General features: G+C 39.5%; 2 protein-coding genes across 3 annotated transcripts in view; one reads left to right on the forward strand and one right to left on the reverse strand.

The window, feature by feature from the left end:
• The first annotated feature begins 3,861 nt into the window (after nucleotides 1–3,861).
• On the forward strand, nucleotides 3,862–12,140 carry LOC129751579 (polyubiquitin-C-like). 2 transcript variants are annotated; one of them, XM_055747173.1, is made up of 2 exons: nucleotides 3,862–4,331; nucleotides 9,132–12,140. In XM_055747173.1, exons 1-2 carry the CDS (start codon nucleotides 3,871–3,873, stop codon nucleotides 12,100–12,102), a joined length of 3,432 nt encoding a protein of 1,143 aa, XP_055603148.1. In that variant the 5' UTR covers nucleotides 3,862–3,870; the 3' UTR covers nucleotides 12,103–12,140. The 2 variants fall into 2 exon arrangements, with proteins under 2 accessions (XP_055603148.1, XP_055603147.1); XM_055747172.1 differs by lacking the exon at nucleotides 3,862–4,331 and adding an exon at nucleotides 4,985–5,196 and having other exon boundaries at nucleotides 9,122–12,140.
• Nucleotides 12,141–17,366: 5,226 nt separating this feature from the next.
• LOC129751580 (mitochondrial ribonuclease P catalytic subunit) overlaps nucleotides 17,367–19,565 on the reverse strand; it is a 3,578-nt gene continuing 1,379 nt past the window's right edge. Inside the window, exon 2 of the mRNA XM_055747176.1 lies at nucleotides 17,367–18,250. Within this exon, the coding sequence (XP_055603151.1) occupies nucleotides 17,405–18,250 (846 nt within the window). The 3' untranslated portion in view covers nucleotides 17,367–17,404. The remainder of the gene's footprint in view (nucleotides 18,251–19,565) is intronic.

The following is a 19,565-nucleotide window of genomic DNA, read 5'->3' on the forward strand; positions in this document are numbered from 1 at the left end:
TCGTGAACGTACCAAGAATGAACTGAGTTAGCTCTCAGATATCTTCTCAACACAATGCGTAACAGATTTTTCCGGAGAACGAATTCTTTTCATCAGCGGATGTAAATGCTCTCGCTCACTATTATGTGTTGACAATCTCACTCTTGATTTCAGTGCGATTTATGTCTCCCTGCACAGATTGGGGGCAGTGATGTCAACCTTCCAGATTTTGTCTGGACCTTCCAGACTTTTTGGACTTTTGCCAGACATTTTTTCAGGTTTCCAAACCTCCAGACTTTTGACATCTCTTCCAGACAATTCCAAACTTTTGGGTTTGGACATAAATTGTTCTAAGAAACTATGAAAATTCAATTTTGTCATGGTGTAATATGGCAGGAGATGATAAGATTAAAACCTTTAAACCTATACCTATAAACCTAAACCTATAAATATTGGCAAATGCTTTGAGGATGTATCACTGACCATACTGACTGGACACTCGATTTCGTTTTCTGGATAATTTTTCCAACAGTACGCAATGTCGATTCCAGAGTGCGCATCGATCGATTTGAAGAAATACTATCCCAGTTAGGAAATGCCACCCAGATTTAAAAATAAAACACGCAATTTCTACGATAAAATCGGGCTAAACATGACAATTTTTCCTACAGGGAATTTTTTGTCAGATTTTTCAAAATTGCAAAATCTGACAAAAAAAATTAGACAGAAAATGGTTGAATTTTCGTTCTAATTGTCATGTCAGTGTGGTCAGTGGATGTATGTTAAATTGAGACAGAGCACGTGACTGATATAGTGACAGAAAAATACTATTGCAACATCGAGATCTGGGGACCAAAAAAAAGGTCGTTACCTTCAGGTGTCCAGACATTTGGGGACATTTCCAGACATTTTTTTAAAAATCTTCCAGACTTTTCTGAAAAAAAATTGACAACCCTGGTCTGTCGGCTTCGCTCTCTGCCCGAATCACCACCCACCGTACCTACTCAGAGAGCAAACAAACACGTTTTGCTGGACGAGGTGCTTGTAGTTCTAGAAATTCAGAAATGATTTTATGTTTATAATTTTCATATTTTTGTGAAATCTCACAGCGTGAATTGCAGCACCTCACTAGAATGTAGATTAAATGTGCTTTCCAATGAATATACTCTTGGTTGGTCCAAACAAAGTAAAAGCACTGATAATCCGGGTACAACATGACGGTGGACCACAAAAACAGATGAAATTTCAATTTGTAAAAAAATCGCGTAAAGTAGTGAACTTTGAAAAATTCCAGTAAATTCAATTTTTGTTGCATCAAAAATCTAAAGACAGCAAAATGTTGGAATTTTAATACATTTTGTAGTCATAATTTTTTCAAAACTCTACCATCGCTCAAACAGTATTTACTAGCAATCGAATGAAAAGTAGGTTTTTTAGACCACTTTTTTGAACTTTTTGTGACCATTTCATTACAAAAAATTTAAAAAAATATTTCTTGCCTTCATGATGTAGGCATTAACTTCAGCTTTCATATGCATAAGGCAAATATTTTTTTGAACGTGTAACATATGAACTACAGCAGTTTTCGTGAGGCATGTTTTTTCGGATTTTTTTTCTTTCATGCTGAATAACGAGAAAACTAGTAACTTTAGCTATATATAATGTTCTAAACATATTTCACTGACATTACAAGGTTTCTTTTGATGTAAGTTTTGTTAAAATCGGTCTAACACGCCAAAAGTTATAACGATTTGAGCTTGTGGTGTCAAATTGACACCACAAGTGCTGATTAGGGTAATGAAATCTAATGCGGATGAGGGTTAACAAAAAAATCTAACCGAAGCTAACTCAAAAAATAAAAATGTTAGAAATCTGAAAAAATACATGTGTTTTTAAGTCGCAAAAATGAACCAAATTTTCAATTTTGGGGAAAATCTGGAGACCCCGGCGCAAACCCGTCAGATAATAAAAAAAATCCCCTTTTCTCGCTTTGCATCTATCAAGCTCATATCTTCAGCGTTTGTAAAGAACATGTTTTGCATCACACTGCATTTTATCGAAATTGATTCACTGCTGATTTTTTTAATTATTTTTTTAGAGGGGCTTGTGAAAGTTGACTATACGAAACCCCGTCCCCACTTATTTAGATTCAAAATTTAAATACCGAAGGTTTATTCCAATTCAATATTCAGTCTAAGATTATAGATTCAGGAGTTTGAATTCCGAATTCAAAATTATTCAGATTTAAGGATTCAGATTCAGTATATAGATATAGAATTAAGATACATAATTCACTATACAGATTCCGAATCCAGATTCAATACCAAATTTCGAAATAAAAATTAAAATTCAGAATTAAACTTTAAAAAATCTGGATTCAGATTGAAGTTTGAGAATTCAGATTAAAAATTCAGAACTTACCTTCTTTTCTGAATTTTGAATATTTTTGTAACTAGTTTATGAAACTAATTCTTATTCCATTTCCAATTATAAAATAAATTTTTGTAATTTGAAAACTTATTTGAAATCCAAATGCCGAACCTTTAATATGAATTTTAATTTTTAAGTTAAGTTTTGAGTTGAAATCATAACTCAGCTTAAGGACTGATAATCAGAATTAGGAATCAAAGTTCTATAATTAAAAAAAAAGAAATCTCACCTAGGGCTGCGAATTAAAATAGGAATGAGGATCAGAAAAATTAAAGAGCTGAAAACACCATCGGAGTTGAAAATCAGAACTAGTAACATACGGAAACTTTAGAAACATTTTTCAAAAACTGGTTAAAAATAAGAAGTCAGCACAAAAAAGGAGAAATTAAAAATTACAAATAAGAGTTCATGAATCTATGTTTTTTAATTTGAAAAAGGGTGTGAGGTAATATTACAATACTCGCATTGATGACACATTGATATTTACAAAATATTCAAAACAGAAATTTAAAAAACATGTTAAATTTCTCATCAGACAGTAAGTATTTATCTTCTTTGTTCTAGGTCAAAAATAAATTGAAATGAGATAATTGCTCGATAAACAGTTTAAATTTAGAGCAAACAGCTGAGTTTATGTAACACGTGGCTTCTAACACAAATCCCTAAAGTTTTGCGCCAACCACGACGAGACGTTACGGAATTGGAAATAAATTCATTGGCTAAAATAGATTGGTTCATCCTGTGGGTTCATATGGCGTTTCGACGGTTTTGATAGCCGCCGTTCAAAATCTGTAGAACTGTTCTTCAAGTTCTTCGAATGCAAACGTCATCGAATAAAATCGGACTTTGTTTACCTAGCTATACAATCTGCTATAGAGGGGGACCTTGCTAAATTGGCAACATCTTAGTTTTGGCACGAAACGGATTCCGATCTTGAACGATCGATTGTCAACCGAAATCGAACGATGTCAGACAAAGGGTGTGAAATGCGTACTATAAAAGCACTTTACCTAAGCCTAGATTGTCAATCCCAACCCGTGATAAGAACTAAGTGGCTTGTATAAGCCAGTAGTTCTTAGAAAAAAGTTAAAAAGTTCTTATTGTAAGAAGTTTTAAATATCCAGGTAAGAATTCATCCATTGGCGTTACGGCTTTGTTGGCTACGTACTGTAAGTGTTCAAGTAAAGTTTACCTCGAATGATGGCTCTCATTTTACCAACACTAATGGGAAGCCAATCACATTGACCTGAGTTCATTCGAGGTAGTTCACTTGACACATAACGAAACCAACAAGAAAGGAATGCCAGCGCAATAACTATTGATTATGCTGCCAAATCCTGTTGGCAAACTCTACCTCGAACCATGTGATATAATCATCACCATCAACCATGCCAAGGGCTTTCATAACGATGAGCGATTGACACATTTGTTTTCGTATTGATTCTCTTCTAGGAATCCAAAATGCAAATTTTCGTCAAAACCTTAACAGGCAAGACCATTACGCTTGATGTCGAACCCGTCGACACCATTCAGAACATCAAGGGCAAGATCGAAGATAAGGAAGGTATCCCACCAGATCAGCAACGCCTCATCTTCGCCGGCAAGCAACTTGAGGATGGCCGTGCCCTGTCCGACTACAACGTCCAGAAAGGATCCACCCTGCATCTGGTGCTGCGCCTCCGAGGTGGTCTACAGATCTTTGTCAGAATGTTAACCGGCAGAACCATGGCCATCGATTGCGACGGACCCGAGGAAACGATCGAAGCATTCAAAGTCAAGATTTCGGAAAGATTTGAAGAAATGCCACCGAACCAACTCCGCTTGATCTTCGCCGGTAAACAGTTGGAAGATGGACGCACCCTGCAGGATTACAGCATTATCAAAGGATCAACAGTTCACCTTGTGCTCAGGCTAAAAGGAGGACAATAACCGGAAAGGACATCACGCCAGGCCCAAGACAACGATGATGATTTACTGAAGCGGAAATGCGATGACTGCTCTCAACACAGCAGGCACTACCTGTTAAGGAACTACCCATTTTTTGAAATGTTCCATTCTAATTTAGGGATCTAATAATAATGCATACGCAATAAATCACACTTGATGTAATGTAAACAGTGCGATGATGAAATCCAATTCGTTAAAAAGAAAACCATGAAGCGTTACATTTGATATCAGCTGGGTAGTCTAAATTTAATATCAATTAGCACACACGCACACACACATACATAACGATTTCTGCCAGTAATTTCAATGCAAATATAGAAATTTCAGAATACGTGCAATGACTTTCCTCCTTTCGAAAGAAAGCAATCAACCAGTTTTTCCGATTGGGAACATCTTGCCAAACGCGTAAAATGGTTGATTTCCGCCTTCGAATATGCGAGAAAACAAAATTCATCATCGGAAAAGGGAATAACATTTTTCAAGGTACGTAGAGCAAACGCCAGAAAAACAACGCAGACTCACTAACACAATCGTCCACACACATACACACCCAGCTTGCTTGCCCATTTTTCTACGAGGTTCTCGAAGAATGAACACAAAGCAGGCTTATAAATAGTTGTCATCGTAGCAAATTCAGCTCAATCGTATTTGTTTCCTAGTGCAGTAAACATCGTTCGTAACGAGTGAAGGACAACCCCCGAAGTGATCAGTGTAGTTTCTTTGTCTGAGAGCCAAAGCTAAAAGAAGTGATTGTGAATCGATTGAAAAAGTGAAAATCCAAAGACATTTTAAGTGCGATAGTAAATTGTGGAAAGGTGCATTTCTGTTGGAATCTTTAAGGTAGGTGTGAAAAGTGGTTCAAACTGTGGCTAATGTTGGTTAAAACCTTGGAAAAATTGAATTTGTAATTGTCCAAAATTGTCAGTGAAAAAATAATTCAAGATGGCGTTCGGTGAAAAAATTGCGACGAAGTTTCTTTGCCATAGAAAAATTTGGTTTAATGGTCCAGAATAACACTCTAGCTTTGAAAATCGAAGTTTGATGATGAAGAATGAAAAGTTTTACGAAAATTCATTGGAAAAAGACATTTTTACTGCCAAGTTATATTTTCTTGATTGCAACGGAAACTTCTAGAAATCTATGATTCACAAGGGCGTCTGCTGATACAAGCAACAAAAAAATCTAATTAGAGAGTCGTAATTGTTAGTTGGAAAAATTTTCACTCCAGACAATGACGTCAGTTTCTAATGATATAGATAATTGCAACATTAGAAAGTACCTCTTGCAACAGAATTTTTAACATCACGAATATATTGTGCTTTATATAAAATACTTAATTGCTAAACAAAATTTGATTAAATCAATCAGTATTGTCCTACTGTTATAAAAATACTCAATGTAATGATGACCTAGGTCAGGCAAATAGAAATTTGCTGTAGCATTTTTTTTTACTTTTCGACAAAAAATTGAGCACTTTTTGAAAAGAGTTCAAGATAAAAACTCATGTCGGAGCCAAACAAACTCAACAAAACTATTGTTTTATAGACAAGGCATGCTCAGTTTGGTGAAATTTGTAAACCTGTTCAATGCAAAACTCTCTTAAAGAGTTGAAAGATTGTTTTGATAATGATCATTCTAATAAAACAAAATTTGTTACCTTTTTCTCTAAAATAAAAGTGTTAAGCTAAGCCAATAATTGTAAAAACAAAAACGAGTTTGGCTCCTTAAAACCTGAAGGTATGCGCCGTTTCAAATAAAGATTTACAAAAAAATTGTTACCTGTTCACTGGTCGGTGATTTAATCAGACCAATTTGACGATGGGCGCTTTTTTTTAAATTTATTTTCTGTTTTCCAGCCCTGGATAATTACGACTAGATATGTGTCCCTCGTATTTAAACTGTTACATATTTGAATAGAATCACACAAGTAGTTTAAAGCCATTCAATACACAAAAGCCCTGCTCATATTTCCACCACATATCCGTTTTCTTTTACTCCCAGTGCGGTAGCTTAGATCTTCAAATTTTTTCATAAGATTTCAGATAAGCCGTAATTCTTATGAAAATCTGTGCAAGAGTTAAAGAGCAAGCTTCATTCATTTTAGCAGGCCCAAGACCAAGGACTATAAAAATCGCTCACTCCTCGAAACGCACACGAAAATGCTTCGCCGCCGACTCGCTATTCGTGTGTGTTCAATACAATCACGAACAGCAACACAAACGATTCTACGACGGCGGTTTCTATGTTGCTCGTATTACAAAATATTCATGAGCGAGTCTGAGCAACAGGATCACGAGAGACTCGTATTTGCCTCATGAAAATTTTGATACCGAGCTTGCTGTCTGTTTAGGGAAGCAAGTAAGTCAGTTCAGAAGAAAAAAAAAAGTAGGAAAAAAAAAGAAAAAGGATTCTGTCGGCTCGTCCATCTCAGAGACAAACCGTCTGGCCTCCCGTTGGCCTACACTTGTTCACATTGTTGCTGTTGATGTTATTGATGTTCCTTTAAGCTCCTAGCTTCAAAAACTGACGCACTTTCTTCCATAGGAAGCAATAATAACAGCACTAGCAAGAAGCAAAAGAATTTTTTCGGCCTCGGCATATTTGCCTGAAAAGAATAATAACATCACTAACATGGATTGGATGTGCCGGCCGTACGCACTCTGTTCTTCTTATTTTCAATTTTTTTTTGTCCAACGCTATTGAAAGCCACACACAAAACTTTCGAGGCCGGAAATTAGCAAAATTTTGCTCAAATTTGACCAGCTAAAATCTTAGCAATCAATTTAGCAATTTTTTCGAACTAAAATTTTAGCAAACGAGAGACAAATTTAGCCGCCGCAATTTTTGCTCACTTTTCTAGCAAAATCCGGAGGAAAAGATCGCCCCGGACCTGAAATTTCAATATTTATTGTTTTTCTTTGCAATTTCTTAGGGAATGTTAGATTATTGAAAAGAATACAAAAATAAGTTTACTTTCAATTGATTTTTCTCTTTATTTCGACACTTCATGGAACTTATTTAGTTCCGATCCTGGGAACGCGAAATGCCAAGCGATCGACACAGGGGTTGTTCCGGACGCACCGCATTGAAATTCCAGCTTTGTCCCTTTCGATTTTCGGACTGTTGCAATTAAAACCCGGAACCCCACCGGCAGCAGCAACCTAATAGGAAAAAAAAACATAAATTAAAAAACGGAAAACATTTTACACTTCTTGATCGACTCTTACCTGTTTGCATCCACTATCGATTTGGCTACCAATTTGTCGTGAACTTAGCCACCAAAAGAACCGCCAGCATCGAATTTCCGGAACGGCACTGAATCCCGTCAGTTTATTTTTTTGTCTCTACCGGCAGCGGCTGCTATCTAGAAATAAGGCGGCTAGAAAACCTTCGTTTTACTAAAATCGAGCAAGATGAACTTTCTGATTACTAAAATCAAGTAAATTGTGCTTTTTGCTAACTCAAAAGTAAAAAAATATTTTTGCTAACGGAAAGTAACAGCGAATTTTTGCTAAGTGGAGCCTCGAAAGTTTTGTGTGCAACACGGCTTGGCGTCAGCATTGTTGCTGTTAGTGTTTGTTCAAGCTCAACCTTCGCAAAGGAACGAACATTTTTCCACGGAAAAAAATAATACCATTATCAACACGGCTCATGAGCGGGTTGGTAAAAATTTTCATGAACCGGCTCGCTGCTACGCAATCTTCGGGTTGATGCTAGATTTTGTGTGCGAAAAGGGAAGCAAAGCAATAAAAAATCAGGAGCCTTGTTTGTGTTTTCGTTTCGGTCGGAATTGATTCGTGAGAACAGGAGATTCTCGCTCACACCTCATTCGCGTTCCAGAGCATTTTTATGAGCAAAAATCGGAGCGATGCGGGTTCCGTCGCTCGTATGAATGAGTTTTTCAATCCTTGCCCAAGACCAATAGTTTGCCTTGAATTTGTTGAGTGGTAACTGCTTACTTCAAGAAAACTTTATTTTAGCAATGACTAAATATGCAATCCAACTTGTTCAATCGTGTTTCGCGCATGACGCACCCGGGGATGATGAAGTATAGTGCAATAAAAATTCAATGTTTTAAATATTTTAGAGCCACACGTGTTTACGAAAAACAGTATGATTTTTTTTCGGGATTTTAAACCTTTCGAAATTAATCATCCCATTTAAAATAATACAATTACTCGAATTTAGTAAAAAAAAAGGAAAAACTCATGATTCAGAGGAAAATCAAATTTGCAGGTCTGAGGAACCATTTAAGTATTACGTAACGCCCTTAAGGGGGGGGGGGGGCGTCGGTGGAAATAGCTGTTTTGTAACGGTATGTGTTTTTTGATAGAAAGTCTTTAATGTGTTACGTTAGGGGGGAGTTGAAAGTGACCGAAAATTGCGTTATGTAATACTTGATTGGCCCCTGAAGGACATTTTCGGTCTTACATACTATAAGGATGCATACATATTTTGTCTTAGGAATATAGGTTTAGTTGCATATCGTGTTAGTAGAAAAACACTAGAGTTTATTTTACCCAACGTTAATTTGCAAGAAAAAAGTTGAAAAGGAAACATGCTGGTTTTCATTAAAACCAATTCGTGTTCCGTGATTTAAAAATAAATTATTAAGTAAAGAAGGTGCTGAACTAAGTCTATTCAAACAAAATGAAATCAATAGAAATTGAATACACTATTCACTGTAAGCACTACCAATGTTAAGTTTTTTTTTGTATTGCATGTGTTATTTATAAAGCGTTCTTTTTCTACCTCCAATTCACAGATTTTTCAACGATGCAGATCTTCGTCAAGACTCTGACTGGAAAGACCATCACTCTTGAGGTCGAACCTTCTGATACCATTGAAAATGTTAAGGCTAAGATCCAGGATAAGGAAGGTATTCCCCCAGATCAACAGCGTCTGATCTTCGCTGGTAAGCAGCTGGAAGACGGTCGTACCCTGTCGGACTACAACATCCAGAAGGAGAGCACCCTTCACTTAGTCCTTCGTCTGCGTGGAGGTATGCAGATCTTCGTCAAGACTTTGACTGGAAAGACCATCACCCTCGAGGTCGAGCCATCTGATACCATTGAGAACGTCAAGGCTAAGATCCAGGACAAGGAAGGTATCCCTCCAGATCAACAGCGTCTGATCTTCGCTGGAAAGCAGCTTGAGGATGGTCGTACCCTGTCTGACTACAACATTCAGAAGGAGAGCACCCTTCATTTGGTTCTTCGTCTGCGTGGAGGTATGCAGATCTTCGTCAAGACTCTGACAGGAAAGACCATCACCCTCGAGGTCGAACCATCCGATACCATTGAAAACGTCAAGGCTAAGATCCAGGATAAGGAAGGTATTCCTCCAGATCAACAGCGTCTGATCTTCGCCGGTAAGCAGCTGGAGGATGGTCGTACCCTGTCGGACTACAACATTCAGAAGGAGAGTACTCTTCATTTGGTCCTTCGTCTGCGTGGAGGTATGCAGATTTTCGTCAAGACTTTGACTGGAAAGACCATCACCCTCGAGGTCGAACCATCCGATACCATTGAAAACGTCAAGGCTAAGATCCAGGACAAGGAAGGTATCCCTCCAGATCAACAGCGTCTGATCTTCGCCGGTAAGCAGCTGGAGGATGGTCGTACCCTGTCAGACTACAACATTCAGAAGGAGAGTACTCTGCATTTGGTCCTTCGTCTGCGTGGAGGTATGCAGATCTTCGTCAAGACTCTGACTGGAAAGACCATCACTCTTGAGGTCGAACCTTCTGATACCATTGAAAACGTCAAGGCAAAGATCCAGGACAAGGAAGGTATCCCTCCAGATCAACAGCGTCTGATCTTCGCCGGTAAGCAGCTGGAAGACGGTCGTACCCTGTCTGACTACAACATTCAGAAGGAGAGCACCCTTCATTTGGTTCTTCGTCTGCGTGGAGGTATGCAGATCTTCGTCAAGACTCTGACTGGAAAGACCATCACCCTCGAGGTCGAACCATCCGATACCATTGAAAACGTCAAGGCTAAGATCCAGGATAAGGAAGGTATTCCCCCAGATCAACAGCGTCTGATCTTCGCCGGTAAGCAGCTGGAGGATGGTCGTACCCTGTCGGACTACAACATTCAGAAGGAGAGTACTCTTCATTTGGTCCTTCGTCTGCGAGGAGGTATGCAGATCTTTGTCAAGACTCTGACTGGAAAAACCATTACTCTTGAGGTCGAACCTTCTGATACCATTGAGAACGTAAAGGCTAAAATCCAGGATAAGGAAGGTATTCCCCCAGATCAACAGCGTCTGATCTTCGCCGGTAAGCAGCTGGAAGACGGTCGTACCCTGTCTGACTACAACATCCAGAAGGAGAGCACCCTTCACTTAGTCCTTCGTCTGCGTGGAGGTATGCAGATCTTCGTCAAGACTTTGACTGGAAAGACCATCACTCTTGAGGTCGAACCTTCTGATACCATTGAAAACGTCAAGGCAAAGATCCAGGACAAGGAAGGTATCCCTCCAGATCAACAGCGTCTGATCTTCGCCGGTAAGCAGCTGGAAGACGGTCGTACCCTGTCTGACTACAACATTCAGAAGGAGAGCACCCTTCATTTGGTTCTTCGTCTGCGTGGAGGTATGCAGATCTTCGTCAAGACTCTGACTGGAAAGACCATCACTCTCGAAGTTGAGCCATCCGATACCATCGAGAACGTCAAAGCTAAGATCCAGGACAAGGAAGGTATCCCTCCAGATCAACAGCGTCTGATCTTCGCCGGTAAGCAGCTGGAAGACGGTCGTACCCTGTCGGACTACAATATTCAGAAGGAGAGCACCCTTCATCTGGTCCTTCGTCTACGTGGAGGTATGCAGATTTTCGTCAAAACTCTGACTGGAAAGACCATCACCCTCGAGGTCGAACCATCCGATACCATTGAAAACGTCAAGGCTAAGATCCAGGACAAGGAAGGTATTCCTCCAGATCAACAGCGTCTGATCTTTGCCGGAAAGCAGCTGGAAGACGGTCGTACCCTGTCTGACTACAACATTCAGAAGGAGAGCACCCTTCATTTAGTCCTTCGTCTGCGCGGTGGTATGCAGATCTTTGTCAAGACTCTGACCGGAAAGACCATCACTCTTGAGGTCGAACCTTCTGATACCATTGAGAACGTCAAGGCTAAGATCCAGGACAAGGAAGGTATTCCCCCAGATCAACAGCGTTTGATCTTTGCTGGTAAGCAACTGGAAGATGGTCGTACTCTGTCGGACTACAACATTCAGAAGGAGAGCACTCTTCATTTGGTCCTTCGTCTGCGTGGAGGTATGCAGATCTTCGTCAAGACTCTGACTGGAAAGACCATCACTCTTGAGGTCGAACCTTCTGATACCATTGAGAACGTAAAGGCTAAAATCCAGGATAAGGAAGGTATTCCTCCAGATCAACAGCGTCTAATCTTTGCTGGAAAGCAGTTGGAAGACGGTCGTACTCTTTCCGATTACAACATTCAGAAGGAGAGCACCCTGCATTTGGTCCTTCGTCTGAGAGGAGGTATGCAGATCTTCGTCAAGACTTTGACTGGAAAGACCATCACTCTTGAGGTCGAACCTTCTGATACCATTGAGAACGTCAAGGCTAAAATCCAGGATAAGGAAGGTATTCCTCCAGATCAACAGCGTCTAATCTTTGCCGGAAAGCAGTTGGAAGACGGTCGTACTCTTTCCGATTACAACATCCAGAAGGAGAGCACCCTGCATTTGGTTTTGAGACTGAGAGGTGGACAGTAATCACTGAAATTGAATAAAACGATTCATGACTTAGAAAATCCCATTTTTTTTATTCGAATTAGGTGTCCGAAACTTATCCATAATTGATAGTGTCGTTACTACTAACAGCACTATGCAGATTGTCAACCTTTTTGTAGTCTGTAAATCAAAACCCTTTTTGATTTCAAAGTTTAACTCCTTTGGATTGAATCACGTTAATTAATATTGTTTGTTCGTACAGTGATCCCACTATTCCGATACCAGCCGATTTGTAGGCAATAACAGTCTGATAGCTTCATTGTTTTTCGTTAAACTCAAGTGCTTGATGTTGTTTTACTAGAAACAATTTGAATCATTATAGCCTTATTTTATGTTTCGTGATATCCTCATCTGGACCGGATAGACCCGGAATCGAAAAACTAAACTACTCGTAGGCATAGGCAACTTTCTCGCACTAAAATGTAAGTGTGATCGAATTTTAACCTTATAGTTTGTACTAAACAAAACGATATTTTAGCTGCTGTATTAAACACTGCTCTCAAAATTTAGCGTCCAGCCCATTTGAAATAACAGAGGCCCTTATTCTGCGCCGCGCGTGACGTGATGATTGTCACCTCACCTCGGAGTCACCGTGAGATTTGTCACCTTATTCCCGTAGTCGATGTGGGTAAAGTGACAGAGGTTCATTCGTAGGTGAGTGACTGAGTGAGTTCATGTGTCAAACTAGCTCGGTTTGATTTGTTTTGCTCGCGTTTCCGAATTTTAAAATTAGTTTTTTAATCAACAACTGCGAATTTCGGTTCGGAAAAGACCACAATCCAATTTTACGGTGTTAGCAAGTCGTCCAGGCCGGATTTGGAGCCGAAATTTGCAGCGGATGAGCCGGTAAGCTGACTGATTAGGCAAAAAAACTAACCGCAAACCAAATGCCTAAGCCGGCGGATGTGTCCACCAACCAGTCATCATGAAACCCTTGAAACGGATTTAATTAAGCTTATCCAAGTAAGTAAGATATGTGTTTTGCAGGCAGCTTCTTTAAGTATCTAAATGTGGTTTTCATCTGTTTTTTAGTACGTTATTTAGTGCCCGGCTAGCTACAGCTGAAGAAAAACGTCACGCTGCTGGGAAGACCTATTAATTTAACCGTTTTTTTTTCGAATGGCAGCAGCGCTTGCCGTATTAAATTGCATCAAGATGCAAGCTGTTGAGTTGAACAGATTGCTCGCCAATGATAACCAAAACACACAACTTTCAAAATCCTGAAGATTTTCTGGCTGATACAAAAGAACTCGATAAAATGAAGGAATATTAAAATTATTTTTTCTTTGAAACAAATAAGGGTACAGATTTATGTAATTTGTTAAATTTAGGGTTTAGAAGATCATTTGAAAAATATAAACTTATTCAATTAAAAACTTACTCCTCACTTGTTTTATTATTCAACTTTAGTTTTTCATTTTAAGGTTCCATTTTGGGATTTTTGTTAAGAACTCGATCAGAATTTTTTTTCTAAAACTTATATAGAAAAAAGTTCGTGAACCGGTTTGATTGTTTCTCAAAATTTCATACATTAGTATAATTTTATATTCAGAGCCTAACCATTCCACTTTACATACATTTTCGATTAAATTCCTATCTCGTCACCACCTGAAAAGGTACCGACAATTCTCACCTAAAATCGTCACCTGAATGCGACGATTCTCACCCACGGTGACTACGAGAATAGGGTAAGAACTCACAAAGTTCATCCGAAGTGACGCTCGTCACCTAAACCGACTACTGGAATAGAGTGACTTGTGTGACTCGACTATCATCACGTCATGCGCGGCGCAGAATAAGGGCCAGATTCTCTTATACTTATATTGATAATTTCATCCTGGTGCAATTATTTTCTCCTTCAGACAAATACGCAGATATTATATGATTAGAAAGTATCAGGGAAAAATCGATTATTGAATGTCACTCTCCCATTTAAACAAATAAGTGATTCGTTGAAATAAATTTAGAAATAAAACTGTACTCGCATGATTCCCCTTATAGTCAGAGTTTAAACAAGTTTTTTTTTTTTTTATAATTCTTTATTTGAAACGGCTCATACGTTTAAGTTTTAAGGAGCCACACTCGTTTTTTGTTTTTCACAATCATTTTCTTAGTCTAGCACTTTTTTTTAAAGAAAAAAGAAGATAGAAAGGGAAATATGAAAATAAAATAGGGTTATAGACGGAGATCGATAGCTTTTAGATAGAAGTAGATTTCGAACATGTAGTCCAAATCTAGCACAGCTAGCACGTCTCTCACTGGAACGTTAGGTGGTTTTCCTCGGGCCCGAAGGGAATCTATGAAAGTCGTTCTGGCGACAAGATGGACCTCACACGACCAAACAATATGCTCGATGTCGTGATAACCTTGGCCGCAACTGCACAAATTGCTGCCAGCAATACCCAAACGAAAGAGTACCGCGTCTAAGGGATAATGATTGGACATGAGACGGGAAAATATACGAATAAAATCCCGACTCAGGTCCAACCTATTAAACCAGGGTTTGAGGCTTACCTTTGGGATAATCGAGTGAAGCCACCGACCCAACTCATCCTCGTCCCATTTGCGCTGCCAGTTGACAAGAGAGTTTCTTCGAACCAAAAAGTAAAATTCGTTGAAGACGATTTCACGCTGAAACGTGTCGCCTTCCATTGCCCCCACCTTTGCTAGCGAGTCTGCTCTCTCATTGCCCACTATCGAACAATGTGAGGGGACCCAAACAAAGGTGACGACAAAGCATCGACTTGATAAAGCACTCAAAACATCCCGTATCTTCCCGAGGAAATACGGTGAGTGCTTTCCTGGTCTTTTCGAACGGATAGCTTCAACAGAGCTGAGACTGTCAGTTACAATATAGTAATGTTCAACGGGTCGTGAGGCTACATTTTCTAGTGCCCAATAAATCGCTGCTAACTCCGCAATGTATACTGAGCATGGAGATTGAAGACAGTACGAAGCACTAGTAATCTGGTTGAACACTCCAAATCCCGTTGATTCTTCGATAAGGGACCCGTCGGTAAAGTACATTTTGTCAGCATCGACGTGTCTATATTTAGCATCGAAAATTCTTGGAATCATAAGTGGACGATGCGAATCAGGGATTCCACGAATTTCTTGCTGCATAGACAAATCAAACTGGACAGAAGAGTTGTCGTAGTTTGGGATGTAAACACGAGTTGGAGAATACAAAGAAGGATTTACCTGCATGGACATGAAGACATGGTATATAGACATAAATCTGGTTTGAAGATTTTGCTCAAGTAGCCTTTCAAAATTAGCGATCACCAATGGATTCATGACCTCACATCTGGTGAGGAACCGGAGTGATAATAAGCTGAATCGATCTTTTAATGGGAGTATGCCTGCCAAAACTTCAAGGCTCATGTTATGCGTTGAGGGCATGCAACCCAAAGCAATGCGGAGGCAACGATATTGAATACGTTCGAGTTTTATCAGGTGTGTTTTGGCAGCCGATTGGAAACAAAAACTGCCATACTCCATCACTGAAAGAACAGTGGTTCTATATAACCTTATTAAATCTTCCGGATGAGCTCCCCACCAGGTGCCGGTAATTGAACGTAGAAAATTGATTCTTTGCTGGCATTTTCCTTTCAGATACTCAATGTGAGCTCGCCAAGTGCCTTTGGAATCAAACCAAACTCCAAGATACTTGAAACATCTCGATTGAGTGATCGTTCTGCCTAGGAGTTGAAGCTTAGGTTGAGCAGGTCGGCGTTTCTTGGAGAAAACAACCATCTCCGTTTTCTGTGGGGAAAACTCAATCCCAAGTCCCAACGCCCAGGAAGATAATCTGTCTAAAGTATCTTGTAAAGGTCTGTGCAGATGCGACTCAGTAGATCCTGTGACAGACACCACGCTGTCATCTGCAAGTTGTCTTAGAGTGCAGCCTTCAGAGAGACAACAATCGATGTCACTTACGTAAAAGTTGTACAAAAGTGGGCTCAAACATGAACCCTGCGGGAGGCCCATGTAAGAGGTTCTTCTGATTGCAATATCTCCGTGAGCAAAGTTCAGATGTTTCTCACAAAGCAAGCTGTATAAGATGTTGTTCAAAAGAGGAGGCAGACCCCGGGAGTGCAACTTGTCTGCCAAAACCTCTATTGAAACTGCATCAAAAGCTCCCTTTATGTCTAGAAACACTGAAGCCATTTGCTCACGTTTCGCGTACGCCATTTGTATCTCTGAAGACAGCAAAGCCAGGCAATCGTTTGTCCCTTTGCCCCTGCGAAACCCAAATTGAGTATCTGAAAGGAGACCATTTGTTTCCACCCACTTATCCAAACGGAACAAAATCATTTTCTCCATCAATTTCCGAATGCAAGACAACATCGCTATTGGTCGGTACGAATTAAAATCGGACGCAGGTTTCCCAGGCTTTTGAATAGCAATAACTCTCACTTGTCTCCAATCTTCGGGAACAATGTTAAGCTCCAAGAATTGATTAAATAAATTCAACAAGCGAAATTTGGCAGCATCCGGAAGGTTTTTCAACAAGTTGAATTTTATTTTATCAACTCCCGGAGCTGAATTGTTACAAGAAAGGAGAGCAAGTGAGAATTCCACCATTGAAAAGCTAGAATCCAGATCGCATCTATTCGGAGGCACACTTCGGACAATTTTTTGCACAGGTGTGGAATCTGGACAGATTTTCCGTGCGAAATTGAAAATCCATTTATGCGAATGTTCTTCACTTTCGTTCGTGGAAGAACGATTACGCATGCTCCGTGCCACATTCCACAAAGTGCCTAAGGACGTTTCCCGCGACAAACCTTCAACAAAATTTCGCCAATGCGCACGTTTTTTCCCCTTGATTAGGTTTTTGAATTGCTGCTCAAGAGAAAAATACGTGTTGAAATTATCAAGGGTACCGTGTTTCCGAAATATTTTGAAAGCATTCGATTTGTCCACGTATAGTTTAGTACATTGACTATCCCACCATGGATTGGGAGGCCTTCGACGAACAGATGGATCTGGGATGGGTTTCGTTTGAGATTGAACTGCACTTTCATAAATCAAGCGAGCAATTTAAACAAGTTTAATTCAATAAAAAATGTGTACCTAGTCTGTTTTGAATATCAGTCCATTCATTTTTTTAAAAGTTTGATGAAAAAGGTTGAACATATGTTATGTTTCAACTACTTTTCCAAATTTTGTTACTTCGTTTGCGGTCGCTGCTTAACTTAAGATCAAGGCATTTCTTTTTTGTTCTACAAAACAAACAAAAATTAACATTTCATTGAACTATATAACCAACTGCCTATAATTAATCTATACTCAAGCATAGCCAGTGGGCTTGTTTTTCTATCTTCGGTATCTTGAGGCAAGTTTCCACCAACGGAACATGCCATCGTTTATCATCTTCCGGTAATCGGTGGGCAAACATTTCGTATTGGAAAGGTGCCTTTATTATAACCCGCCCATTTGGAGTAATCGTCGTGAGCGAGTACTGATGTTCCTGTTGCCAGCGTTTGAAAATCTGTCCGAGTTCATGACCCAACAGAAACGAATGCTTCCGCATCAAATCCCGAGAAAAGAAATCGGTCCTAGGGCCGCTTTCTAGCGCTGCGTACAAAAGAAATGGATCATCTTGGGACAGATCTTCGGTTAGAAACAGAAAACTATTCTCCCGAATAAACTTCATGTCTTTGGACTTCCAACGATCCATATGCTGACGACCTATGACAAGCACCCTTTTCTTTTGGCGTGAATAGTGACTTACCACTGCTGCTAGATGCTTCGCGTAGACCACTGGTGATTTTTGGTTGCCGGTCGAGAACGCTACATTCAGACCGTCTATGACTACGTCGTAGGGTTTGGTTTTCTTCAGGAACTTCTGGAAACGCTCCAGCTCCTGAGGCGTTGTTTTGTTGAAGATGTCTTTCTTGATTATAACCGCTTGTAGAAAAGCTTGACGCAGAGCTTCAAATGATTCCTCGGACACGGTGATACTGGCTAGGGTAGCTCTACACTGTGGACATTTGCCATGATCTGTCACACGACTGTCGGTGGCCTGAATGCCCGGAAGTTGCTTCAAAGCATTTCCAACTGACTTAGACAGAAACAAACCTTTGAAACCGGTGAACTCGAGCAGGCGTTCAATATTTTCTTTCTGGAATGAGATTGAATTACAGAAAATAAGTATAATTACTAGGTATTCCTTAAAATGTCCTATTATAATTCTTGTTTCCATAAACACTGTTTTGAAACATCTTGTGGCTAAATCACGTTGTGCAATAGCATGTGTCATCCAATTACTCCGTGAATCAAGTAACGATATTGCATCATATTTTTACTGCATGCGATTCCCTATCGTGGAGTTCTAATGAATTTGCAACCTGCATGCAATATTGCAATATTCTCATGAATTCCTTGTTCTTTTCAAAACAATCTGTTCCAGCGTATACCAATACGCTTGAAGAATACTCCAGAAGATTCTATGTTCAGAAAGTTCAGTTACTAGCATGTTCCATTATAGAAAGTTCCAGAATATTTCATTACTATTTAGCATGTTCTAGCATAGAAGGTTCCAGAATGTTCCATTCCTATATCATTGTATTGCCGATGTTTCTAGAAAGTTCCATTATAATTCCTTAGAAGAATCTAGAATATTCTATACTTAATTCAGTGGAATAATTCCGTAGTTTCCAGAACATTCCATTAGCATATAAATACAGAGTCGAGTAATTTGTTCAGTTAGTATTATTCCGCCTTTCAGTGAGTATTATTCTGTATTTGAGTGAGTATTATTCCGCCTTTCATGAGTATAAGTGCAAATAAAGTGTTCCCAAATACAAAAAGGTGGTTTTGTGAATCCAAGTACCAAGAAAGTTATCCCTATCGACGTCAGTAAGGTTACCAGAACTTTGGACTGTTGTCGATGTTAGAGTTACCAGTACTCTAACCTAGTTTTCCTGCCAACACTTGAGCTTTCCGTTTCCTGCAACGGAACATTGGTCCTTCGAGCCGGATATACAGTGCGGAGATACAGTTAATATAAAGAAGAAAAAGTTGAGATAAAAGTGTAAAGGAGAAAGACAAGACAGAAAGTGTGAAGTGAAAGGATAAAAAGTTAAGTTCAAACGACAAAGTGGAAAAGTAGTGATAAGTGATAAAATCAGAAAAGAAAAAGAACTTTTGAAAATGCCGATCGCACGTTCACCTACAAGAAAAAGCAGCGAAACAGCCGGTGTCGGGCTCGAAGCAGCTGAAGGGTTTGCTGGATTTCCAGATGCATCATTACAACATATGGAAGGGTTTCCAGAATGTTCTTCGGAGCCAGCTGCTGTTAGTAAAAACGCTGGTGAAAAAGTTACAGTGGTTGTATATATGAAACGACCGAGAAGTTCACGTAGAATTACTACAGCCTATCCCGAGTCAATGTGTTTTTCGTTTCAAATAAGCATTCTAGAATAAAGTATGTCGAA

The sequence above is a fragment of the Uranotaenia lowii genome, chromosome 3 (genome assembly GCF_029784155.1).
Source record: "Uranotaenia lowii strain MFRU-FL chromosome 3, ASM2978415v1, whole genome shotgun sequence".
Classification (NCBI taxonomy): Eukaryota; Metazoa; Arthropoda; class Insecta; order Diptera; family Culicidae; genus Uranotaenia; species Uranotaenia lowii.

Coding starts and splice junctions, on each gene's coding strand:
- LOC129751579 (XM_055747173.1), top strand. CDS start 3,871: ATGCAAATTTTCGTCAAAACCTTAACAGGCAAGACCATTACGCTTGAT. Junction 4,332..9,131: donor GTGCTCAGGCTAAAAGGAGG/ACAATAACCGGA, acceptor AGATTTTTCAAC/GATGCAGATCTTCGTCAAGA.